This window comes from Thunnus maccoyii, chromosome 11 (genome assembly GCF_910596095.1).
Source record: "Thunnus maccoyii chromosome 11, fThuMac1.1, whole genome shotgun sequence".
Lineage (NCBI taxonomy): Eukaryota > Metazoa > Chordata > Actinopteri > Scombriformes > Scombridae > Thunnus > Thunnus maccoyii.
The window spans coordinates 32,677,954-32,704,959 of record NC_056543.1 but is presented as its reverse complement, the minus strand read 5'-3'; the positions used below and the strand labels follow the sequence as shown (position 1 = coordinate 32,704,959).

Below are 27,006 nucleotides of genomic sequence, written 5' to 3'. Positions count from 1 at the left end.
CAGTTCTTGGTACACCTGCACACAGTTTTCAGGTACTTGGCATGTCGCTTGTTTCTGCATCTCAGGGAAGTTGCCACAGTTCTTCTGTGGATTTAGGCGTCTCAGCATCTCTTCTTGTAATCCCAGACTGACTCCATCATGTTGAGATCAGGGCTCTGTGGGGGGCCAGACCATCTGTTGCAGGACACCTTGTTCTTCTTGTCGATGAAGATAGTTCTTTATGATTCTGGCTGGATGTTTGGGGTGATTGTGATACTGCAGAATAAATTTTGGACTGATCAGTCACCTCCCTGATGGTGATGCATTATGGATATGAATCTAAACATCTAAAGTACCTAAAGCTATTGCACAGTACTGTATTTATTTACCATATTCGGCAGTTAAGAACACTAGGGACAGGAAAATCAAAGTAACACGTCTCAGTTTAACATATCTTGCTACTTTCTACTATCAAAATAAGTAATTTCATAAATAGATTTGAATAATACTTATGACTTCTGTACACAGTACAGGAGGTGTAGCGTCAGCAGCACATTCAGGCACAGTGTTGAGTGTAGGTCATCTGTGTTTTGGAAGCACCCAGGGCCCAACACACAATCACTGCAGTTATGCGCATAAATGGAAGAAATTAGGATATAGGATGATTAAAATGAGGTTAGTTAGAGAGCCATGATGTTGGTTTCAGTTACTTTCTGATTAACTGCCCGGCCCCTAGAGGCTGTCCAAAAGTTTATACTGTTATCTCCATTTGTACAATTTACTAGGTTGTGCGTCTCTGTGACAGCAGGCTTCTGTGTTGAACCCTGCATTTAGATCCTTCTTACAAATGAGTTGGTTTTAAGCATACTGAGGCCTTAAAACCAGCTACAACAGTGAGAGTGGCTGGCCAAAGAAACAAAAGTTCAGTTCAACATCGTTTATCAAAACATATTGTATGGATCCTTTAGGTCTAACAAACGTGTTGAATGTATTTTCATCCTCATTGCATGGCTGATTTTTTGACTGTGTTATTTACATCCGTGTTCTCTGGCTAGCAGTCAGCTACCGCAGCTGCTACTCTTCATTAAACTGCTGCTTCATCTGCATGTCTGTGCAGTGCAAGTTGCACAATCCAAACAAAACAAGGATGCAGTCATTAAAACATTGCTCTATAGCACTACTAGTGGTCAGAAACTCCACAGGGTATCTTTAATTTACAAACCAATTAACACTACAGTCAACAAAATTATCTACCAGCTCCCAAGTTTCAGCTTCCTCATTCAAATGAAGGCAGTTTTGTCAACATTCTTCTTTTGTATCAGCAGTTCAGTGTAGATTTGATTGATGAAGTTAAATAAGGAGTGGAGAAACATTCTATTTATAGCTGTCTTGTTGCAACTCACTCAGAATAAATGACTGAATGTTTGGGAGCACACAGGTAGTCTGATGCTGCTTTTTTAAAGTCTTGTTATCATCTACCTGCTACTCGTCTGGACACCTGCTGCACCTCCATCCTCACTCTGCTCCGTTCCATCATCCACTGCTGCCTCCTTCTCTCTGTTCTCTGCCTCATCTGAGCTGCTGTCCTCCATGACAAACAGGTTCTTCATGGAGTCTGCCACCGCTTCTCTCAGCTCATCCTCTGACTCCTCAAAGTTCCTGATAAGAAACAGGAACTTAAAATGAGCTCACTTAAAGCAGCAGAATGAAAGTTAGGTTCTACAAAGTATTTCACAAAGGCAGCCATAATCTCATTTAAGGTTATCTCAGTTAAATTTCAGCTGGAGGAGCAAAAAACTGTGGAAAATGGGATTGTGCAAATGTGGGCTCCTGCACTGATCCTGGTACTGCTCTCCAGATGCACACTGCGAGTGACGGAGAGCTCATAGATGCAGTTACAGTGGGACTGAAATGATAACTTGGTGGTCTTGATTACAAAATATTTCATTTGGCTGCGGTTCAACTCCAGCGGAGATAAACTGTTAGGCTATCACTCAAATATCATAAAATCATTATATTATAATGTTTAGCATATATCAAATTATTTTTACCGCTAGGTCTGGACTATATCAACGCTATAGGGGAAACACTGACGCTGCATGTATTAGGGCAGAATGTGTCACATCTGTAGCTGAAGAACAGGCGCAAAAGCTGCAGTAAATCTGTGACTTACAGCGTGAATTACATGACCTCATCCATTCTAAAGACATCAAAGTGTTGACTTACGTGTCATCATCATCTGACCTCGGCTCTGGACGCTCTTCATCCATCTCCACATCAGAGTCCTCCTCCTCCTCCTCCTCTTCCTGCTCCTCCTCCTCTCTCCTCTCCTCTTCTTCTTCCTCCTCCTCCTTCCTCTCCTCTGCTCTGTCCTTCTCTGGCTCTGAATCTGACAGTAAAGACAGTTCAGTGTACTGTTTTTTTAAAGCAGTTGTTCTAAAAACTGAGATGTTTTTTCTTGGGCTTCTATGTTCTCTCTTCTGACATATGGTGTTCTGCTGCTGTGTTCACCGGTGATCTGTCAGATGTCAGCGTGAGTGAGAGAGTGGTATCTGACCTGCAGTCACTGAGTCTAGAGTTGATGGTGTGAGTTCAGCCTGAGCAAGAGCATTCAGGAGGGTGTTGGGGGGGCCATCGACCCACTGCCTGCGACCTGCCGCCTCCTCACCTGAGGGAACATACATGGGTCATGTAACGACATATAAAGATCCAGTTTCTCAGCAGAACTGTTGAATTTCTCCTCAGATATTTTAAGCTGGATGTGATAACTTGACACAATAGCGTCACCTGGATAGAAGGTGAGAACTCACAACTGCATGCTGTTTGATAATAACGTTAGACTATAAATTAGCATTGCAGGTTACGATGCATTGAGACACATGCAGACATTGTTTTTTTTAAAAATAATTTCAAATAATTCCCTCCTGTGTGGCAGCATCATTTGCACCAGTGTAATGTCCAAAAGATCATAGATCAGAGAAGACAATTTTGAAGTTAAATCTGCAATAACACTTGGAGGCAGCAGGAACAATTAGCTATTTATAACACTGACATATCATCACTTTTTAAGTTGATATATTGAAATTGTTAGCAAACAGTTGCCAATTTCCACATCCAGCGGCTGCGGAGCAACATTATCATTCATTTGGAGTCGTGTTTCTGTCCACCTGGTGAATGTAAGTCCAATATTCACTCTCTTTTAGCTCTGTTTTTGCTTTCTACCTGAGGGAAATATTTGGCTCTTCAGCTGCTAAATGCTCCACTAACTTCACCAGCTAGTCGCCAACTGTGTCTGCTGTTTGGTGCTGAGTAGGTAGTGTGCAGTGGGTTTTTAAAGCTGAAAACAGTTTAGATTATGAGAGTGGTGAGAGTGAACCACAACAATAAAGGCGCATAAAAACAAAACAATGAGCTTCAAGACACTGAAATGCTGTGCAGAGCTGAGGGGAGCAGCAGATATGGTGATGGTGAGTTTGTCATTATGATCAATAGATTTCATATTACACTCAGTTATTGGATCCACTATTAGTATAAAACTATTGATTATAGATGCTTTAAGTTAAGGTAAATGCTTTGTAGAGGTCAACATAAACAGTGGTAAAATTATAAGTTAATATTTTTGTGGAGGTGGGCATGGTTGGTGTTCAGCTGCAGGACAGAGAGGTGTGGAGGTGAGTTGATTGGCACAGCTGGTGCTCCTTGACTAATTGTACTCTCCCTTTCAAATGCAGTAGCATGCTGGACCTCAGATGACTGCTGCACACCACAGAGACAGACGACATGCTGGCTGTCAGATATTGTTTGGCGAAGCCTGAAACTACTATATAATGTGGGACTGAGTGACTCCAGTCGTCAGCATTCAGCTGTGTTACAGGTGTACTGCACCTTGTTCAGCCTCGACCACAGTGTTGTCGACAAAGTTGACATCCATGTTAGCGAGTGCATCCAGCAGAGTCTGAGGAGTCCTCTGGCTCCATCCCCTCCTCACCTCTGACCAATCCCTGAGCTTCAACTCCTCTCCCTCCTGGAAGCTCAGAGTCTGGTTCAGGGGGTCCACTTCCTGTTGGAGGCGTTGGGGGCAGAGTGAGAGACAGAAAGAGAAGAAGAGCAGTGAAAAAGAGACAGAGAGAGTTGAAACTTACCTCCTCCTCCTCATGTCCTCCATCACTCACCTTCTCCTCCTCCTCCCGTTGTTCCTCTTTCTCCTCCTCTGCGTCATCGTCATCTAACCGGATCTCAAACATGATTCCCCTCTGCAGAAATGACAAGCAACAAGAGCAAATGACAGGATGGAGTTTATCCACAGGGACATATAAACTCTCATCTTTTTGTTGTTTTGTAATGTTTTTTTTCACTAAAATAGTGCTACCAGATGAGATGCGTTCAGGTGTGTCTGACTCACAGTACAACTGAACAATTACATTGGAACAAAGTATTTTAATTTAGATTTTTGGGTGTAACAATGGATGACAGACTGACATGTAAATCTCATATAGCATATGTAAAAACAAAGGTGTCCAAGATTATTTCTGTTTATGTATGTTTAAGCATGTGTTCGATTATAAGGCAATGCACATTCTTCACTGTTCCCTTCCTTTGCTATATTTTAGTTGGTGTATGGAGGTGTGGGGCAACATGTACTGTAAATGAGCAACATAAAGCCATTGTTTCTATTACAGAAAAGAGCAGTAAGAATTATACATAAGGTGGAATCAAGGGAACATACCAACAGACTGTTTATTAAGTCAGGACTAATGATTTGACTAAAGATCTGGTTGGGTTACAGACATTATTAGTTATGTACAGGGAGAAAAACAGAGAATTGCCAACAATTTTACAGAGGTTAGTTTGTTTTTAGCTCCAAGTACAAGGACCATAGAAGGAAACTGAATTTTAAGCATCAGTATGCACGGACTGCTTTTAAAGCAGATTTGTATTTCAGTATGTGGTGTCAAACTGTGGAAATCTCTGGAGAATGACTTCCTGGGCACTCACACCAAGACAATTATGAGCAGCAGCAGGCACTTTGGTCACTGGCTGCTTGCTGCCAGCCCTCTAGGAGTCGTCAGCAGAGGGTGGGTCGTTCAAGCAGCATTGCAGACATCGCAATTGCATCACAATCTTTCAGGTTTCCACTGTGTATTACTTAGTAACAATAATGTACCTGGTCTATATTTCTGTCATTTAAAAGATAAAAATGCTGTTTCACTTTCAAAATTACGTTGACAAATCCGGGAAACTGGAGACCACAATGATTAATTTCTCTTCCATTGTCAATATGGAATAGAACAGATGTTTGCTAGGAACTTAAGTACAATGGTTGCTGTGGGAAGAAAATCAAATCCCAATCTGCAAATGACTGCTGCTTCAGCATCCCTGCTAATTTGCATAAAGTTAAACTGCTCAACTTCAACTCCTCACTCTTGGCACTGGCATTGTGCTGCTCACTGCTGCCAAGGCGTCTTATGAATCTTTGGATATTAGTGCACAGTTAAAGTGTTTTTCAAATATTTTTCAGTTCAAGAAAATGTATTGAGAAACATAATGAGATAATATGAAGTTGACAAATAACAGCTTTTTTTAGTTGACTGTAATATCTCAACAACTATTGGATGGATAAAATCTGGTACAGATATTCCCTATAGTCCCTACAGAATAGTCTAATAATGTTGGTGGTCCTCTCACTTTTTCACATGACAACAACAAAAAATATTAAAATAGTATGTTAGCGTCACAGGAGAAGGACATCATGTCAGCAGTTCAAATGATATCAGCATGTTATTGAAGTGTGCCAACAACAGTGATGTATTTTCCGGCATGAAATGGAAAGTTTGTCCTGAGATTGCCACAAGAGGAAAAGTAATGGCATCAATAAATCCAAAGGGGTCATCCCCTGAGAGCAGGTATATCCACATTGGAGCTATCAAGAAATGCTGTCTTACACCAAAGAGTATTCAGATCAATTTAATTTTTTTCAGGTAGTTGACGGGGTGAAAACTGAGCTGCAGATAATTTTGATCTTATTTGGGATACATTATGTTGTTCCTGAGTAAATATTCAAATAGTCAGAATTTGGACAGAAATTGGAATTAGTGATTACAAGTGATATTACCAGACTCTTCTGTTAAGACATCACCTCTGACTGACTGAACTGAATATTTAGTTGATGTAATCTCACTTTGTCTTTGTGTTTTCTCTCCAGCAGTCTCCTGTGCTCTCTGTTCTCCTCCCTGATCTTCCTCAGAGCTGCTTCAATGTCCTGCAGCACAAATGAGACACAGGAAGACACACTGATATCTCTCTGATACACCACTGGTCTTCTCCCCAGGAAGCTCTGTGAAGAGCCCCCACATGTTAAAGGATCACAGGAGTTCAATCAGGATCACACCTTTTATCAGGGTCCCCACTCATTTTTAAAACATTCAAACAACCTAGAGACGGGTGCATGTGTTTGTTGTTCAGGGAGCATTCAGAGCTTGTTGGATGAATATGTCCTACATGGTTTATTCTGGAACAACTCTGAGGCTGTTTTAATAGTTTTTTGACAATGCAGGTCTATGGCACAGACACATAAGCTTTATGTGGCTACATAGACAATACCTCTTATGATGAATTGAGTATTGGTCTTATTAATCATTTTAATCCCTTTAGAGTATCAGTCAGTTACAGATTTCAACTACACATGTTGGTGTGACTGAGTTTACTGAGTACAAATACCATTAAAGTCAGAATAAGTGTGACTGAACTGTTTATATGTCAGCATTTACCTGTGCAGGTGGGGCTTTCTGTTGCTCTTTACTATCTGCAGGAGGTTCTGGCTCTCTGGGTTTCTCCACCACAAAGGTTCCATGTTTATGTTGTGTATTTGGCTGATCCTGACAGATTATATAAAGAAATATGTTAACATCTCACTCTGTATCATTTTTATGACAGGTATGAATTCAGAATGACTAACTAGTGACACACATTTTTGAAGAAACACCAGTGATACCTTGAGAAGAGAAGTGAATGAACTGTCACAGAAGAGAAGAACCATGTACCAGTACAGTACTGAAATGTCAGCTGACATTTAGGATCGGCCTATCACACTAATAAGCAAGCCAAGCAATGGATGGACTGTGGAATGTTGAGGTCTGCAATCTGTGTGATTGTGTCCTCTAAATTTAAAAGAAGGCTTTTGAAATGAGAGAGACCATGTGGCCTATTTTGTTGGTATCGTCATCATTATGTTTATTATTTTTTCATTATCTTGAAATGAGGACATGAAAGGTACAGAGATGCAGCTTGTGTGTGTACCTCTGCTTCAGCTCTCAGCCTTATCTGTCTCATCTCCTGGTGATACTGCTGTCTGATGACATCCAGCTGATGCAGATACTCCTGCGCACACTCACACACACACACACACACACACACACACACACACACACACATTAAAGGGGAATTCCACCAATGTTTTCAGGTGTTGCGGGGTTCTATTGCACATGTGAAAAAAGTTGTATGCAGACTTTTGAGGCTCCAGAGGGAGCTGTGTGAAATCTGATAATTGCCTTAAGTGAGGTTGAGATGCATTGTGGGTAATGTAGGAACCAGGTTTTGACAAGGAAGAAGAATGTGTGGAATAAGACAGACAATATCTCTGGTTTTGCTGCTTTGACTGCGATCCTTTTGTAAACTGTCGATCATGAGCCTGAAAAAGGAGTTAAAGCAATGCTAAATCAGTGAAAAACTCTTTTAACAAATAACGCAGTATCTCAGTCTTGATGCCTGGAACTAGAGCTCTGATGGAAATTTCACACCAAATATTGTATCAGTAGTTTTCAACCTACTGAATACTTTTTTTTAACCATTCCTACAAATTTCATCCAGTGTTCATTAAATATGGTACATAACATATCTGGATGACTCTGTGATGCTCTCCCTTCACTAGAATGGTGTGGCTCCTACCTGCTGTCCCTCCCGCCTCCTGTCCTGAGGTGTGTGTTGGTGTCGCCCCACGTCCTGCTCCTGACCACCCGGCTTCCTGTTGCACTCAGCTGTACATGGACGCAGACCCTGGCAGTCAGGGAAGAAAGCTCAAACATAAGAGTGGCTGTGGAATTCAGCACGAGAACCACCAGGAAATTAGTGTGACTGTTAAGGCTTCTGTAATTCTGTAATATATTTCATTTTTAATGATTTTATTTTTGATACTACCATAGGGGGACACCAACATTTGGAATTTTAAATTCTACACATAGGGACTCTGAGTTTTTCTATGTTAATGTTACTGTTTTATAATAATTTTTGTTTCCCCCTCACTTGTCTGGTATACATATTTCTTATTCTGAACGTGGAAAAAACTTATTCTACTGTTGTGGCTCTGCATGGTGCCTCTGAGGTTTACAGGTTTCAGTCATGAGCCTATAGATTAAAAACTCTGCTGATACAGCAAGAGCAACTTCCAAAAACAAAATGTCTTTATATGTAGTCTTCTTTCTATATCCAGAGTACTTGCTTTCCTTAAAACACATCTGTCAGATGTTTTACTAAATGTGAATGTGTTGAAATTCCTCAGTCCTCAACAATCTGTCCTCTCTGTGTGGGATTTATCTAAATTTGAAGGATCTTCAGTGAGTTGATAGCAAAAATGACAAAAATAATCAATTAGAAATATCCAAATAACAAAACAGAGCCTGTTGTACGGTCAGTCACTATGTCTTGAGTGGCAGCATCAATTCCATCAGCAGACTGTGAAGCTGCTGAGCTTCATCATACCAGCTGTTTCTCTGCTCTCAGCTTGTACTGGTTGGCCTCCTGTCTCCTCTGTAGATATTGATTACGCGCTGCAGCCACACTGACAGACACAAACACAGGCAGAGAGAAGAGGTGAGTATGTGACCTCGGCGTTCCACACACTCAGTCACACAGGCCTCTTAGCACAAACCTTATGGGAGTAAACACAAACATTACTTTTTGTGATGAAGTTACACCATTGGTCGGACGGCCAAGTGTTGAAGTTTCCCCATTGGCCATTGTGCTTTCAAAATGATTCAGTATGAACAGTTTTCGATTACATCATCATCAGGGGGCATTTACAGCGCTTCCATAGTCATGTCCACAGCCTGCAATGTCCATGTCTGATGGTAACCAGGCAACATACAAATTAAAAGTCCTCTAGTGTTTTATACATGGTCCAGCCTTATACTAGGTTTTGGCCTAGTCTTGTTACCTGTTGTCTGGCAGAGGTTTGCATCTTCCAAGGCTTCGGGATCACATAGGTGTTTACTGTTTGCCAGGGATTGGAACATCTTTGCCTGGGGCAAGACCAATATTTTAATCTCATCATTAAAAGGTATTTCCACAGTGGACGCAGCGTACAGCTCGTACAGTGAAGAAAAGAACAGTGGCACCATGTTTGTAGTTCTGTTTCTGAAAAGCTGGGCACAGTTTATGGAAATACTGGAACGTTGGTTTCACCCCGAGCAAAGATGTTGTCATTGCCAGCAGACACCCATGCAATCACAAAAATACCTTGGAAGATGCAAAGCGCTGCCGAGTGACAGGTTAAACATAATGTTTGTATTTTCCCCATAAAGTTTGCACTGAGAAGCCTGTGTGGCAGAGTCATGGAGTGTACAGAGTGCTGCGATCACATATGGGGCTAGTATAACTAAAGACATGGTTAATATTGTTAATGTTATTTTAATTGTGTTGGAAACACAAGCTTCAAAAACAAGCTAAAGCTTATTGTTGCTTTAAAAGAATAGTTTTGTGAAATGCACTTATTCAATTTCTAGATCAGAAGGTCAACACCACTCTCATGTATGTCAATTAAAGCTGAAGTGCAGGACTTTTGTCTGCCCCTCCTGACAGTAAGTCAAAAACACTGTAGACATGCTTATGTCATAGGCTCCGCTGTAGCCTACTCCGTCACTACTGTTGCGGCTGTGAAAAGGTGGATAAATTGTTTTGAGCGTCACACAACCCCCGCGAAATGACTCACTTCACTTTTAGAATTTGATCCATTCAATTCATTAACATTTGGAAAGTCTAGAAGAACTGCACGATTAAATTATTTTATCCCCATTCAAGTTAGCAACTGGCAGAAGTCTCTGGTGCGAATGCTCTGCCCATAGAGCATGCGCAGTATGCGTTCAGTTGGCTAGCACAGGAATGTTGCCACCGACACCAAAGTAAAAAATCTGGTATACTGTGAAATACAGAGCCTATTTACCTGACGGTTATAGGCTTGATCAGCATTGTGTGAACTTTTTTGGCAAGGGCTTGAATGTAATGGATGTTCACTTATATGTAAAAGTTCCACACTGCGGGTTTAAATATGACGCTACAACCAGCAGCTGGTTAGCTTAGTTTAGCATAAAGACTGGAAAAAGAGGGAAACAGCGGTGCCTTTGCAAGAAATAATGTGTCAGATAGCACCATGTGAAACCACAAATTGTTGTTTTTAGACTTTGGTACTGGTAGGAGGATTTTTTTATAAAAAATTTTTTTAACCTTTTTTATATCTGTTTCCAGTCTTTATACTAAGTTAAGCTAACTGTCTCCTGGCTTCAGTTTCATGTTTACCATCCAGATATTAGAGTGATATCAATCTTCTCAGCACGAAAACCAATAAGCGTATTTCAAATCATGTTGAACTATGCCTTTAAATTAATGTGAAAATATGGTTAGCTGCTAGCTGTAGTTGCAGGTGGTGGCTGATGGGTAATGGGTCATGGTGGCATTCTGGTGTTTTGCCACTCACAGCTGGTATGGTTCCACAGGAGGAGCAGCATGGTCTTCACATTGCTGCTTCTCTCTCTCCTGAGGAGGGGGAGGAGGAGGAGGAGGAATGTCCTCCTTGTTCCTCCTCTGAAAGGCATCCAGCTGAGCGTGGTAGTGCTGGTAGTGGCTCACTGGCTGCTGGCCAGACCTGCATCAGTGATACAAAGTCCAGGTCAAAACTGACACACAAACCTCACTGAGACCTTTTATGTCTGAATAGATTTTCACTCACCTTTGGTTCTGCTGCCCAGCAACTTCTCCAGCTGCAGGATAAGAAAGGGGTCCTGCTCTGTGATGGTGGGGCTGCAATTAGCAGTCACATAGTAATGAAAGAAAATAAAATAGAAATTAAGTTAAGAAATAGAAGTAGAAAAAGATACAAGAGACACATTTTGCCACTTTCCTTTCCCAACAGGATCCTCTGTCACTTCAGTTTTTACCCAGACAGTACTAGACTCTGCTCTGTTGTTCTGTGTTTGTAATCTGTGTTATCTTATGTTCTGTCTTATTCACTAATGTAGTGTCATGTCCCACTAATAATGAAAAAAGAACTCTTTAGCCTCTATGCTGCCCCTCCGATTTGGCTTAAAGCAAAAGGAGATCAAACAGTTGCAGCTGTTGCCCCCAAACTCTGCAACCATTAACCTCATACAGTTTTATGAGAAAAGATGAAGCTGTGGGCACTGCAACTCCCTTATGTTATGTTCATTTGTCTGTTTGTATTGTAAGAGCCAGTTAAGAACATCTTTATATTTGGTACATTTTTACATTGTTATCACATGTGAAATATTTTCTGATATTGTTGAAGTTGTTGAAGTATTCTGTATATTTTGAATAGTGTATGATAGGTGGACTAAGCTGAGGTTATGTTGATTTTTGCTATTCTTTCTTGAAGTGCTAGAATACAGGTATAAATATTTGAATTATTTATGACAGATGATAGTACTGTAAAGCTGACTAGTGGTGATAGAAAGATGTAGAGATGTCTTTTGACCATGTCATAAAATGTTATACAATGTAGAAATATGTAAATACATTGGTAATGAACCAGGCTGAGATGTAATTTGATGTAACTTGATGTAACTTTTGAATAAGAATGTTCATGTTGTGATCTGTATCTTTAAATAAACCCTCATTCAATGCTTTAACTTCCTCTGGAACTTGTAAGTAAACTAGTTTAATTCCCAAGAAAGTTGGATTTAATTAAATGGAACACAGGTGCAAACTAACATGCCTTGCAGACTAAGTGGTGTTGGAACTTGCTGTAATGCTGTAAAGCAGCCCCTACATGTATTTTATTTACATCCTTCCTTCTGTTTAACACTCTGGAAACTTATTTTATTACTTTATAGGGGGCAGGAGTGTAGGGTCTGAGTGGAACTCTCCAGTCTGGTTTAGCGGGCAGTCTCTTCATGGCGGGCCTGGGCCTCTCTGCAGCTCTAGACTTCTGTATCTTCTCTGGATAACAGGAGAGTCTCAAATTAGAAAAACAAGAAGTGGACATTATCAATAACATTTATACAGGAGACTTAGAATGTAGTCTCCTGTACTAATATTTTTTCATGTACACCCATAGGTGGCATGAGTTCTTGTTCTTTTCTCTAAAATAAGTGTTGGAAAATGCCAAAACAGCTCAAAGATGAATGAACTAGAATTATTCTAGTTTTGGTTTACCGTTCAAAGACATTGTGAACTTCCAGAACAGGGATGAAAGTTGAGACAAAGCGGTTAGGTAACCATCGTGAAGCAGACGAACAAGTAGAAACAGACACTCCCTCAATGATTTAAGACAGGCAACATTAACTTTGGATTCTGATGTTACCAAAACACAATGCCTGCCAAGATGTGACACAATTACAATCAACCCAATCAGGATTCAGCTCGTCTCCCATGGAGACCGAGCGATACAGCAGAGGAGAGAGTTGTGTTCCCTGCAATTAATCAGATGAAGGATCAAAGCCGGTAGCAACAGTAAGGAACCCTGCTGAATGTGCTGTCATTTCACCACCACTGAGTGGCGCCAGAATCTGCATTCAACACATCTGATGACAACTGAAACCATTTAGCTCTTTTCACTGTTGTTGGGCTTTATGTAACTTGTGTGTTATATATGTTATGCATGTGCAGTGTTACCTGGTGCGTGTGCCGCTCCTGCCCTTGTTGTACAGGCCCGTGAGGCTGGAGCTCTGTTTTGATGTAACACTGTGTGGCTAAACTCCTTCTGCATCACCTGTGCACACATGAAGACACACATGTTAATACATCTATACTTATGAGGATCCTCACTGAAACAATGCATTCCCTTGCCTCCAATTTTAGCTATTACAATGACATGATTGTGTGAGCTGTGTGGTTTGGCAGAAGTGGAAATTGAGTCCCATTTTCCTCTGTACTATGTATAGTTTGATGACTTAATTTAAATTTTAATTAAATGGCTTGACAAAAGCCTGAAATATTCTGGTATACAATTAATCAAAAAATGTGAATGATTTTGATGTATTTTAGCGAGCTATCTTTGTCTCCAATGGCTGGGAAATGATTTATGTTTAGTAGATGTAGTTATATATGCTTTATCAGTAACGTATGTATTTTGTTGTAGTCATGAAACTCTGAAATATAGTATAGTATTTATAACACTCTACTTTGAATAACAATTTGTGTCTGATGGTTTTTCAACAAAACAGTTCAATTATATTTAGAATCTTTAGAATGAAATCTACTCCCTCTCCCTCATTAAAAAATTCAGAATCTAAATATTGTTCGTTTCAAAAGTTTAAGTGCTGGTCCCAAGATTCACTGTAAAGTCCATTCTCGATGTGCACTTGACGCTTCAGGTTTCCACTTCACACTTGTATAAGTTGAATACTGGACCAGGATTGGCTCCAAAATAGTTATGATGTCACAAATCATGCTTGTAGGCCCAACCCTGAAACTCAGATTTTCAATGAGCACAGGGAAACTTTCCTCCTTCAGTATACGTATGTGAAAACTAACTTTGCACATACATCATTCTGCACAGTGAGGCTCATTCAACATTGGTACAACATTCAACTTAGGTAACAAGAACAAAAAATGCATTTTTGAGTGGATGAGAACACTAAACTGGTATTCTTTATTTTCATAATCTTTGTAGAATTACTTGAAAGCATATGCATTAAGTGCATTGTGCACCTGCTGTGCAATAATTTGTGGTGTCTTGTAAGCCCAATAATAAAAAACTTCATCATCATATGAACTTCATTCAAACTTTAACCCTAAAACCAAGTCTTAAACTTCAAACAACCTTTTGAAATGAGAACAAAATGTCCTCATTTTCTAAAATTGCCCTCATTCTCCAGGTCTGAAACTCAATTTGATCCTCACACAGATAAAAGCACAAGAGAGCACACACACTGGTTACAGATCAAGTTGATAGAACAGTATATCATAGACTGATTCTCTTCAATTTGTTCATAAGGTTCATCTTAGAACTGTGTTGTGTGATGTTTAGAGATTCTGTGACATCAGTGAGAAGAAAGCCTGACTGTTATTGGCTGCTGGCTGTGGAAATGCGCAACTCATAAATTCTCAAACGAAAACAAAAAAGTGTGAATTTGATTCATAACTGTGTGTGCTGTTCTGGGTGCTGGATAGATGAGCCTCGTACTGGCCTCCATCAGTTAGTGAATCTCCCTTTAAAGCGTTTACTGAGATGAGCATTTAACTGATAGCCAATCAGATTCATTACCTGCAAGTCCAGGTGTTTGCTGATATGTTTCTCCAGGAAGGGACGCTTGAGGACAGAGTTGACAGAGGGACGGTCCCGGGGGCTGACCTAAAATAGAGTGCATGCGTGTACGGTCCAGTGCTGATGCTCTGAATGCTCTTTGGCAAACACACACATGTTGTAGTTGTATTAATACAACTAGTTTGTCTATGATTTCACATAAACAACAAGCACTATTAGAATCACAGTCAGTACAATTTAAAAAATACCCGAGAGCTTCATATATGAGACTGATGCCAAAAAGTGTTAAACAAGACTTGGTCACTATGTTTGTTCTCAATTATATACAATAACTACACAATATGAATATTTGCTCATAGACCTTACACAACTATCTAATAATGCAAAACAATTTTCTAGAAGCAGACAATAGAAGCTTCCTGGTGTGCAGCTCAGGCTAATCTCCTCTACAGCTGCTCAAAGAGTTTCCTGATATTCTAACGTTTGCACTTTCCCCTTTAAAAATCCTTGTTTTGCTGTCTGAATATAGATAACTTATCAGGTGATAATGGGAAAGCCTTTCTGACTCCTGGAAAACAAACTGACAGTGAAAATGTCAGATGAACCGGTCACTTCTGACAGGGGATTTTACAAATGTTATAATAGTTCCCTGTCTTTGTGTCTGCTTGTAATGGTTAGTCTGTTGTATTTTGGTCATTTGATGGAAATAAAACTCTCTTGGTGGTTTCTGAAGTTTGAAAAACAAAGTAAAGCAAAAATGGACAATTGAAAATGCTAACATAGAAGGTTCTGCATTTTGACAGTGTTACAATATAAACACTAGAAACATTTGTACTCCCACACTTTGTAGAAATTAAGGGAAATGGTTAAAAGATGTGCAGCTAAAATTTTATTTTTTTCATTTTTCATTTAATTTTAGTATTACTTTATTTATTTTATTATTTCGCTATTATTATTACCTTACTCTTGTCATATTTTTATTCTTCTATGTTGCATCTGTGGGAGCAAACACCAAGACAAATTCTTTGTATGCTGCATACTTGGCTAATAAACAGATTCTGACTCTGATCCTCAAAGTCATCAGCGTTCCAGTCTAAATCATCATTCATCCACTTCACATCTGATTTGTCAGCTTGAAATGATGTTTAAATTTATATCACTGATGTTCAAGTCCAGGGTCAGGTACAAGTGACACACTGCAAGAAATGTAATAAAAATTGACTTTACAGGATCTGACCTTGAAGAGTTGGGTGACCAGCAGGCGAAGGTTGTAGGAGTAACGGCTGGGCACTGGGTTATAGCGCCCCTTGCATATTTTACCAACCAGCTGCCGCAGGCTGCTGCCCTCAAACTGCAGGTGAAGGGACAGACAAGGGACACACACACACACACACACACACACACACACACACACACACACACACACACAGCACAAGGTCACGCTGGGATAAAACCATGACAGCCTACCATCAGTATGACATAAAAGCCATCAATATAAAAAAATATTCAAGTTTTCCCAGTGAAGAGATTTTTAGAAAAGCTTTCTTCAGTTTACATAAAGTACACATCTTTTGTTTAAAAGTTGCTCCCAACATCTAATTCTCTCTTCTTATTGTTCTGACACTCTTTAATGCAAAGTCTGAGAAAACCCAAAGTTATCTGCCAGCAAAAGGGATAAACGGTAACAAAAGGCGACTGTTTGCTGTGCGACCTTCACTGGGATAAATTATCTCCAGTCTCTCACATTCTGACCATGTGTGACGGTATGAAAGCAGTGTTGTGTCAGACCTGCAACTGTTTATTTCCTCAACAGGCCTTTTCCACATCAGACATTTTGAGTCGTCATAGTAGCAAAATCACAGGTGTAACTAATGACATTAACAATGTATCTGTTCTATTCAAGAGTCCCAATAAGTCATGATAGTGTTGCAGTGAGCCAGCATGCACAAACCATTACCCTGAAAATTCAGCCATCATTGATTTTATTATTTACACCTGTGGTTTTCCTACTATCACATGTCAAAATATCTTCTGTGAAAAAGGTCTATTGTGCATGCTGGCTCACTGTCACTGTCATGGTTTACTGGCACACTTGAATAGAACAGAGCCATCATTAATGTTATTAGTAACACCTGTAATTTTCCTGCTATGACAAGTCAAACTGTCTGCTGAGAAAAAGGCTTATGTATGTAACATTCAGATTACCATGAAATTAGTTTCAGATATTAATGATCACTTCAGGTGAGTTGTAATAACTTTGATGATTCCCTGACCCTGATCCCTTTCATCAACACCATAATCAAATCAAGTCAAAATCGCTAATCCATCAAATGGTTTATGAACAAATATCTGCAAACCTACTGACATTCCCATCTGCCTCAGTTATACTGTGTGTTTAGTGCTAATTAGCAAATGTTAGCATGCTAACACACTAAACTAAGATGGTAAACATTAAACATTACACCTTCTTATCATCTGCATGTTAGCATTGTTATTGGGAGCATGCTAGCTTGCTCTTCCCTTACAATGGGCAGGCTAAATTAGCATAAGTGTTAGCATTCGCTCCTTCTTAGAGCCTTGGAGGTTCCATCTGTGTGATGTGCTGGGTGTGGTGCAGCTTACTGGATGCTTCAGAGTGCAGAGTTCATACAGGACGCAGCCCAGAGACCAGATATCCCTGCAAAGAGGACACACATACACACACACATACACACACACTCTATAGGGATTTAAAATGCATCTGACATTAATTTTGACTATAACAACTTCATAGACAAGCTCCCTGATTTTTTGATATCTCCTCTATATCTCCAAATGTCCCCCCAAGCTCAGTGCTGATGTTTTGAAACTTAACAGATTCAGGGACTGCAACTCTGAGGTCACCATTAAGAAGCGCTTTTAGTACATCTTGTGTAACTTGACATATGACTTGTGGAAACAGGATGTCCGGATGGAGCAAAACATCACCCTCTGTCCCCCTGATCTAAAGTCATAGAGAGCAGAAACAAAGTAGCAGTGAACCACCCAGTCAGAGCCCAGCTACCGACTGAAAAGTCTAGTAAAAAGGTTTTCAGCTCTTTAATGAGTAATTCAACTGCTTTGGTATTTGCTTTTTTGGCTTGGGACCAAGTGTGTGTGTGTGTGTGTGTGTGTGTGTGTGTGTGTGTGTGTGTGTGTGTGTGTGTGTCTGTGCACTCTTGTACTGTCTTTGTGAGGACCCATGGGGGCAGTTTTAGACCATGGAAGTGAGGACATTTTTGGTAATTGCGGACATTCCCCCCTCCTTTAAAGTATTGTTTGAGAGATTAGACTTGGTTTCAGTGTTATGTTTAGAAGTAGGTTAAGGTTAAGGTAAGCGTTTGGGGCTAGGGTATAGATTATGTTAATGAGGATCTCACAAGAACAGAAACACAGACGTGTGTGTGCGAGTGTGGGAAAGAGGAAGCAACACTGACCTCAGTCAGTTGTATCAAAACAAGATAGAAGAAGAGAACAGAGCAACAATCTGTCTCACACACACACACACATGCACACACACACACATAGAAGGAAAGAGAATGATAATTAGTTTGAGATGTTTGCTACACATCTGCATTCCCTGCTGTTAGCATGTGTGCATGTCTCTCTGTATGTACATGTTGTTGAAGTGAACACTCCTCTGAGTGAACGTGCTGCAGTGCGACCAGATGACAGCATGATTACAGAACTGCTCTAATCAAACCCACATGGCTGATCGATGGTCAGTCAAGGCCATAAACAGACACTGTCAGAGGTGAAAACACAACAGGGGATTTTTCTTTCTTTCTTTTTCTTGTTTATTTTGAGTATTTTTTATTTCACTTTACCATTAATCACTAGTTTGTTTGAGTTATTTTGTTCTTCCTCATTACTGCAATAGTGACAAAGTTACATCAGAGGTGCATGTGGGGAATTGCAACGACAAAGCATTTTGAATTTGCTGCAGTTCCAATTCACACCTCTGACTGGCTTCTTCTACATTCTACAGACGCTAGGTTTCCATCCAAAATGCAGCACAAATTTGACCTGAATGTCCAGAAAATTTTTAAAAAATTTGTGATATTTTATTCATTTCCACTCAGGTTTATTAATTTGCAAATTGAAAATGAGCATAAAAACAGGTGGATGGAAACACACCTATAAAGAGCCGGAGTGAAACCTAGACAGGGATGGTAAAAGTAATATTTTCTTTTTTAGCGAGCTTTAACAAACACCATTTCGCACGAGCCAAGACCATCATGGATTAAATGACAGAATGAAAATAGCTGAGTAGCGAGCTCAATGAGAATGGACAGATTAAAAGTTGAAAAAAATGACATTAGAAGAGAGTGTGGTTGGATATCATGGAAAAAGGAGAAAGTGTTAAGATGACAGGAGCTTTAGTGTTTTAAATGCTTATCAAATGAATTGCTCTTTTACTTAATTAACTTAACATTCAAATTCTAACATCAGGCACTGTCAGAGATACTTATTTATCTTAGAATATGCATAATACACCTCAGGAACATGTCCAAAAATTGGTTGTATTGATGATGCTTGTATTGAGTTACAGCAGCTAGTGATGTCAGGACTTTGGCTGCTTGTAGTAAGAGCCACTGAGGCTGGTCGCCACTGTGCTTTTCAAAATGATAATGAATCAACATGATTAGCACCACTGTGTATAGCTGGGTGCTGAACCTTCAGAAACACCTAAAAATCATCTACAGGACAGCACTCAAATTAAATGATTTATTAACACAGACCATGCCAAACTGATGGAAATAAGTGTGGTTTCTCAGAAACTAGATTGAAATATGTAATACCAATGGCAGTAACATAAACCTGTAGTATTGTAAAATGATCCAGGCGAATCCCTTGCTGCTAAGTTGAGGAACACTAGTTGTCATTAAAAGAAATCTTTCAAATGCTAATTTACAACAGAGAAGAAATACTTCCATAACTGGTTGCTTCTCCTCACAACTCTGTTGCAGTGAAGTAGGAAAAAGCATGAAAGGAGACACAACTGGTGAGAAAGTTAAAAAAAAACTATACAATAACTGTCATTTATCGTTTGGTTCAAGATGGGTGTGGCAAACAATATAATGATCATCAGAATGTTAATCAGTCAGAATTCATCTCTTATTTGTTTCTGTAGTTGACAGTTCACAGGAACCTCCCTGAACTGACCTTAAGAGATGGACTCCATCCATCTGGTACTTAAAGCAGAAAAATCAAACAACATTATTGCTTTGTCCCATTCCCATTAAATTAATATTATACAGTACGGACTATATATGCATCATGGTATACTATTGGTGGACAGGATATTACTAGACTTTATCATTTTGTATTAACAGGAAATTATGCAAGACGTGTCAAAAGATGCTAATCAGATGTTTCTGTAGCTTCCTCATCACTGTCACCACCGCAAATATCAAGCAAATGTAATATGGCATCTTTATACTGAAATTTCTCACTATTCCATTATGAGCACACAACATACTCAAAACCTTGTTGGGACAAAGCTTATGAATGCAGTGAGGTTTTTTCTGCTTTGCAGCACATATTTGTCAGAATAATTATTATTAGCAGGGTTGGTGATCAAAACAAAATCTCCATCTTCAGCTTTTCAAGTTGTAGATGATGCTGCTGCATCACAACACATCTCAGCTCCACCAGGTACAAATCTCAGTCTCAAGCCAAAACATACAAATGACTACAGGTCTAAAGTTTCAGTATTCCTCGTGATGATATATGTGTCCGCTGGGAACTCTGCCCTGATTTTTGATTGTGTCCACTTGAAGCCACCAAAGCACATTACAGCAGGTAAAAGAGAAAGTCATTCATGGGGGTTCAGGCTGTGAGTGTTGTGCAGAGTGACGACCATACATACGTCTTGTTGTTGTAGGGCCGACTCTCGCAGATCTCTGGGGAGAGATAGTATGGCGTCCCAACACAAGTCCTGGCCAGCTCCATGGTGCTACACAGCCACAGTTCACAAACACAACACACTCAGACACTCAGCTGAGGTTCAATATGTAAACTGTGACATCAAAACTTAAATACTTTTTTCTATTTCTAGTGTTGATGTTTCTCTTTTTGTGTGTTTGTGGTGACCTGCTGAATGTTTTTTGTCAGATGCAGAGCTGTTGCAGAGGCAGAAACACTGCAGTTGGTTGAGTTAAAACCTTAGTTGGTGGAGCCAGGAAACAGCTTTTCTGCCTATGTAACATGAAAAAATTAAAGAGGTAAGAAAGCGGAAAGCTAATAGGATGAAGCCTAGTGCTGATCCAAATATGCTTTCTAGTCATACTACATTATGTATGCTAGCAAGCTAGCCTTGCTGTAGCTTGACTAAATCACCAAACTGTTCTCTCTTACTGAAAGTCCCCCACTCATTCTCAGATGGAATAGACACTACTAATAAGATTTTTTTTTTTTTTTTTTTGCCATTTTCCTTGTTTTTTCCTACTTTGGAATGGTCATATGCCCTGCACTGCATTCTTTGTCAATGCTAACTCACTCTGTTGATGAGAAGATATTAAGGTCCATTCCTACATGTCACACTGTGCCAGACAGGTCTAGTAAAATCTTGGTCTCAATCAGTGTCAGACTGGACGGCAGCAGTTCTAAGGCATGTAGGATTGTGTGATGAATGCTTGTTCGATCATAACTATGATATAAACAGAAAAAAAAGTAAGCAGAGACACCACATGCTCTCATGTTTTAAAAACTACACAAGACCAAAGATCCACCAGTTGCTTCTTTTAAGCTGCTAGGGAGGAGCTTCACCCGGAGGACGTAACGTGCTACACATTCATGTTATCCTCCAAATTCCATCACACTGTATGTACAGGTGGCCTGACCAACCAGTAACGTTAGTGCAGTGACAAGGGCATTATCCCACAACACTGCCAGTTGTGTTTACAATGTTCAGCCAATCCAGAAGCATCTGGGCATTTAAGTGGAGTGCAGAGGTAGGCACCAGTGCTGTTTATTTATTACCTTGCCTCAAAATGAACAAAGTTAGACATCAGATAAAGTCAGGTTTAACAGGTCTCCATTCCACACCTCAAAGTATATAAAACAAAGAAAACAAACTGATAAAAAACACAGTATGTTTTAATGTCATCTATCTAATTTCTTATTTTGTTTTTCATTTATTTCCTTCCTTACCTCTCACCCCTGCCTCTGTGCTACTGTAACATGTGATCAATCAAGTCTTATCTATTCTGGTGTGAAAAACTAAAAATACATACACAGTGTCATTGAAAAGACACAAATTTTGCTCCCTATTTTTATCATAAGCTCAGTTTGCTTGTACAGACAGCAGCCAAATACTACAGGCCGACCATTATTTCCACAACCATGTGTGTTTACACGTCCCAGTCGACAGTTTGTGGAATGATAATGACTTGTTTGGAGGTCTTCCATGTGTTACAGAGCCCTCAGTGATAAACAGCTGCACTGTTTGAGTGTGTGCGCGTGTGTGTGAAGATGACACTGACTTACTTATTCAACATTCTTGCGATTCCAAAGTCCCCCAGCTTTGCTTTCATCCCTCCGTTGGTTAGGAAGATATTCTAGACCAGAGGGAGAGAAGGAATGAAAGCACGTCTGTGTTCCACCAGAGAAACAGTGACTGGGCATGTATCATGTGTGCCTGAATGTGTGTGTGCGGAAACAGATATGATTGATGAAAGATGGTGATGGTTGTGAACAGAGTGTAGTCTGTGGTTGTTGTGTCGAGTTATTCTGGGTGTTGGCACACAGCAAGGTCTTTGTTCAGAACAAAGCTGAGCTCTAGACACTTCAGCTGTACAATCCTCTGAACTCTGTAATTGATAATACTATCAAATTAAAAAGCTTAACCTCAGGGTCAGTGGATAATGTTGTTTATCATGTACGGGTTCCACTAGGAATGCATGATGTAAAGTCTGTGGGTTACGAGGCTCAGTTAAAGTGATAGTCCACCCAAAATCTAGTATCAAACACTGTAAAGTTATAGTTTCCAGTAGCAGCTGTGATCAGGTTGGATCCATAATGAAACTTTATTTAGAACACCACATACAAAAAGATACAAAACATCCTTCCTCATTTTCATATTTTTTTCTTTGAGATCAGCTGATTTGAATGTTCCAAGACAGATTCAACAAACTCTCATAACTGCACAAATTGCTCATCTCAGCCCAATGAATGTCAACCTGTTCATGATGAGTTGCATGTTCGTGAGATTTGATCATTAGCATAATCAACACCCTCAAACAGCTATGTGAGACCACCTGTTCCACTCCGCTTATGGACAGGTTTCATTCACAAAAATGTTACCACTGTCAGACATCAACGGATAAAAACAGAACAAATTTAATCGTCATTTATCAAGAAAAAACATAAAAAATTCTCTGATTGCAGCTTCTCCAATGTGAGGATTTGCTGTTATTTAAAATGTTTTATATCATTATAAATGTGAATATCTTTGGGGTTTGGACTATTGGTCAGACAGAACAAGCAGTTTGAAGAAGTCAGTGTTCACTCTGGGAACTGTTCTCTGGGCATTTTACAGATGAAACAGTTACTCAGAAAACAATCAACACAATAATTCACAATGAAACACAGAGCCAATTATCTCAATGTGGAACCAGGCAGTGTGGTTTACAGAGTCTGACCTGAAGGTATGAGTGTGTTTGTGTAATGAACTGGCTGTCTGTCAGTCCCTGTCTTGTGCTCACTTGACCTTCATGTAAAGAGCTGGTTTTGAAAGTGAATGAACTGGATGTGTGAGTGTGTGCAGCAGTGACACAGGCCAGATACCTGAGCTTTGATGTCTCTGTGGAGAATCTTCCTGTCGTGGATGTGTTTGAGGCCCAGGCAGATCTGAATGAACCAGTCCACAATCTGAGGAACACAGTGTAGCTCATTGTCACTGCATGTTTGTTTGTGTGTATGTGTGTGTGTGTGTGTTTTTAAGTCATATTTTTAAATTTACTGTGTAAATTACTTCCTAATGACAGAAACATGAGTCCTTCTCACTTCTTAACAAGTTTGTTTCAGGTTTAGGGATGAATGTGGACAATGAGAATCCTCCTCACAAGTGTGTGTGTGTGTGTGTGTGTGTGTGTGTGTGTGTGTGTGTGTGTGTTTGTGTGTACCTGCTCCTCAGTGAAAGCAACTCCTTTCTGCATGTTGATCTTCTTCATCAGATCTCCTCCATCACAGTACTCCATCACTATATGGAGGCTGCCGCTCTCTACCCAGACAAACAGTATGTTTGACATCAATGCAAATACACTCGAGCACAAACCTGCTTACAAAAAGACATGATTATACTATGATGCCTTCACCACAGAGGTACACAAACCTTGAAATGACCAGATAAAGGCAACGATGTTAGGATGTTTCATCTTGGACATCAGTGTCACCTCTTTCATGGACGCCTCCTTTTCCCTCGCTGACATCTGAGCAGTAAACACACTTCTAAACCCCACTTCAACACTTTAACTTTCTAAATGTGTAAATGCATATGAACCTGGGTAACAACTGGTTTCATTTAATTAACTCTGCGAATTAATGTTGTTCAGGATTTTGAATTGGTTTGATATTTATTTATAGTGATTTGGTTTGCATTATAATGTCCCGTATTGTATAGTTTAATAATGAATATTTCCTTTTTTATTATTTTTATTATTACTCTATTATATGCCCTATTTCAATAACTATTCTAATTTTAGGCTCTGTTTTTGGAGGTCTGTCGATGATAAAGAGTCTACCGCCATGCTAGCAGCTCTGTGAGCTTTGAGCTAATGCTAACGTCAGCGTGCGCACATATTCACAATGACAATGCTAACAAGCAGATGTTTAGCAGGTATGTTTACCTTTACCCTGTTCACCACACTAGCTTAACGTGTTAGTCATTTGCAGGTAGTTGCTCACAAACCAATGTGTTGGACAAATAGAGAATAAAAGTTTAGGGATCACCAAAGTTATCATGGGGGGGGGGGGGGGCATGACTAATGGAAATCCATCTCAACAATCGTTGAGATGCTAGACACTAGATGAAAAGTCACCAAAGTAGGTTCCATCCTCTGGGATCCATGAATGTCTTTGCAAAATTCATTGCCAATAAACTTCAATGCCAATTCATTTTGTATATGTCGAGACATTTCATTGGTTAAGTGAAAACTTTGATCTGCTGGTGGAGCCAGATGAAAAGTCAGGGAATAACCAAAGTCAATGGGCTTCAGCCTCTGGGAGCCATGAATATCTGTAAAAAAGTATCATGGCAGGTCATCCAGTAGTTGTTGAGATATTTCAGTCGGCAATCTGTAGAGCCATGTCCCTAACAAGACAAAAAATAGTGTTCTGGCTAACTCACAGCAGTATTTACCAACATGCACTCCCATGTTAAATAAATCAATAATTAAATAAATAATGAATAAATACATTTTTATCCTCTATCTGATCAAAGGTACCATACTATGACAGGAAAATACTTGATTACAAGAGTACTCCTGCATTCAAAATGTCACTTAAGCAGGTTTACAGATAGATGTATTTGCAACAACATTTAGTAGATTATCAAAACTCTGATAATTCTCACTATCAAGAGTATCCATTTATTAAAGCATTAAAATACTGATGCATAATCATGTAAGCAGCATTTTACTGTTGTTGGTCGTGTACGGCCTTGCTACTTTATATTGTTTCACAGGTAGATGAATCTATAGTAATGCATCATATTTTAGTTTATCATCTCTTTAGAATGTCAAAACTCATCCTCAAAATAACAACAAACTACATTCATCACAATGTACACACAGTAAATAGAAAATACATTTGTAATCAAATGCAGTTGTATAAGACTACAATGCAGCAGGAAATGGAAATACTCAAGTAAAGTACAGGTACCTCAGAACTGTACTGTACTTCTTCCAACTGCACCACAGTGGACAGAAAATTCTGAAGTGACAGACACAGTCACTGCTGGTTCGCTTTGATCCACCCATTTTCAAAATCAAGTTTTTGACTCACCTGGTAACAGCTGGTAAAGTAAAGAAATTTAACAGCGAGGGAAAGGAGCGAGAACAACATTGAACAACAGCTGGAGAGAAACTGTTCATATGCTGGCATTGTACCTCTCTGAGGTTGATCTGTTTGACCACACACTGTCTGTCTCCACCTCCCCCTTTGTCTCTGACCAGGAAGGCTTTCCCAAATGCACCCTCTCCAATCTGACGGATAACTTCATAGTTGTTCATAACACCTGAAAGACCTGGAACAAAAAAACAAAACAAAAAAAAAAAAACAGAGGACAATTTTTACACAGAAATGTACAGAGGGAAAGTTTTTCAAACATCTTAGCTGCTTTTATAGAAAAATGTTGAGGCTGCACAATATGCCATATTGTTAGTTGATCTTTTTCTTGATTTTGATTTTGACACTAAACATACTGTGACAGGATGTGCTGAAGAGGCTTGAGGGTGACAGAAAACACACTCAACCAATATATAGTCACTTTAGTATGATAATATTATTGTTTTATTAGTGTAGTGCAATCAAATTTTATTGAAGTGGGAGTATTTGTTGAAAAATTGACCTAAACTATCAAATGTCGAAGTGTTCATCAAGCAGCAGAATGACATTATATCACTGGGTTATTGTTACAGTCTTATATGTACTTTTATTGTTGTCAAATAAAACTAACTTACTGACAAATGTCTGTGTATGCAGTATTTTATGTTGTAGCTTGTCAACGTAAACCAAAAGTTCATTATTTTATTTACTCTACTCTATTCTAACATTTTATAAAACCTACAAAACGCTTCCACAGTTTTCACAATGACAAGTCAAGTCCCGGCGGAAGGAGTCCGTTGCCATGGGGACAGATAAACAGGCGACTAGCTATCATGTTAGCATGATAACATAAGTTCACTATCGATAAGGGAAACGTTCGTTTTTCCGATGTCTAGTGTCAAATAATAAGTTCGACTTACCTTTTACCTTTTGTCTTGTTCTCAGAAGTAGTATTCATATACTTAAAGAAAGCGGCGGCAACGCGTAACAGTGCCTCAAACCCGGCAAGCGCGAGGGGAAACCACACGGTATGCTGGGACTTGTAGTTTTCGTGGCTCTATTCGCTTGGGTGGTTTTATGCTGCCCCGCCCCGCCGTGCGTCCTCTCTCCTCAAGTGACACGGAAATCGTTCACCCTCCGCCATCATGGAGGATGTTCTAATCCCTTTAATGCACCTGTAGGAGAGGAGGAGCGAGGAGGGAGGAGGCTTCTGGAGGAGACGAGGAGCGAGAAACCACAGGAGTGTCCTACGCGGAAGTTTTTTTTTTACCGGACGGCAACACCCTTTTGATCCAATGTGCTTACTAATTGGTCAGCTGATCTGACGGGACTATGAACACTTAGGCTGTTATTCTAATACTTAAGATCAGGAAAACTACCTATAGAACAGGGATGACACCAACAGCAGCTTCGTTATAAGATAAAAATGACCGAATCAAGAATCAACCACAAAAAAAACACTCTTGTAA

At 39.7% G+C, this 27,006-nt stretch overlaps 1 protein-coding gene across 4 annotated transcripts; it reads right to left on the bottom strand.

Moving 5' to 3' along the window:
- Positions 1–229: 229 nt before the first annotated feature.
- LOC121907293 (serine/threonine-protein kinase Nek5-like) lies at positions 230–26,792 on the bottom strand. Of its 4 annotated transcripts, XM_042426769.1 has the most exons (26): positions 26,465–26,792; positions 25,600–25,736; positions 23,826–23,922; positions 23,617–23,714; positions 23,279–23,362; positions 21,980–22,050; positions 20,361–20,447; positions 17,093–17,147; positions 15,708–15,821; positions 14,471–14,557; positions 12,877–12,973; positions 12,089–12,201; positions 10,976–11,046; positions 10,724–10,891; positions 8,734–8,812; positions 7,924–8,031; positions 7,276–7,356; positions 6,747–6,854; positions 6,158–6,238; positions 4,122–4,232; positions 3,865–4,039; positions 2,537–2,647; positions 2,206–2,368; positions 1,459–1,638; positions 489–600; positions 230–255 (listed from the first exon to the last, which is right to left on the bottom strand). In XM_042426769.1, exons 1-25 carry the CDS (start codon positions 26,493–26,495, stop codon positions 489–491), a joined length of 2,619 nt encoding a protein of 872 aa, XP_042282703.1. In that variant the 5' UTR covers positions 26,496–26,792; the 3' UTR covers positions 230–255. The 4 variants fall into 4 exon arrangements, with proteins under 4 accessions (XP_042282703.1, XP_042282702.1, XP_042282706.1 ...); XM_042426768.1 differs by lacking the exon at positions 230–255 and having other exon boundaries at positions 262–600; XM_042426772.1 differs by lacking the exon at positions 230–255 and having other exon boundaries at positions 544–562; positions 26,465–26,791.
- Between the last annotated feature and the right edge of the window lie 214 nt (positions 26,793–27,006).

What these genes read in the sequence shown, in the direction of transcription:
- LOC121907293 (XM_042426769.1), bottom strand. Translation starts at nt 26,495, where the DNA reads ATGAATACTACTTCTGAGAACAAGACAAAAG. An exon ending in TCTGCACTCTGAAGCATCCA is followed by an intron (nt 15,822 to 17,092) that starts GTAAGCTGCACC and finishes CTTCACCTGCAG; the next exon opens with TTTGAGGGCAGCAGCCTGCG. An exon ending in AGAGAAAACACAAAGACAAA is followed by an intron (nt 4,233 to 6,157) that starts GTGAGATTACAT and finishes TCATTTCTGCAG; the next exon opens with AGGGGAATCATGTTTGAGAT.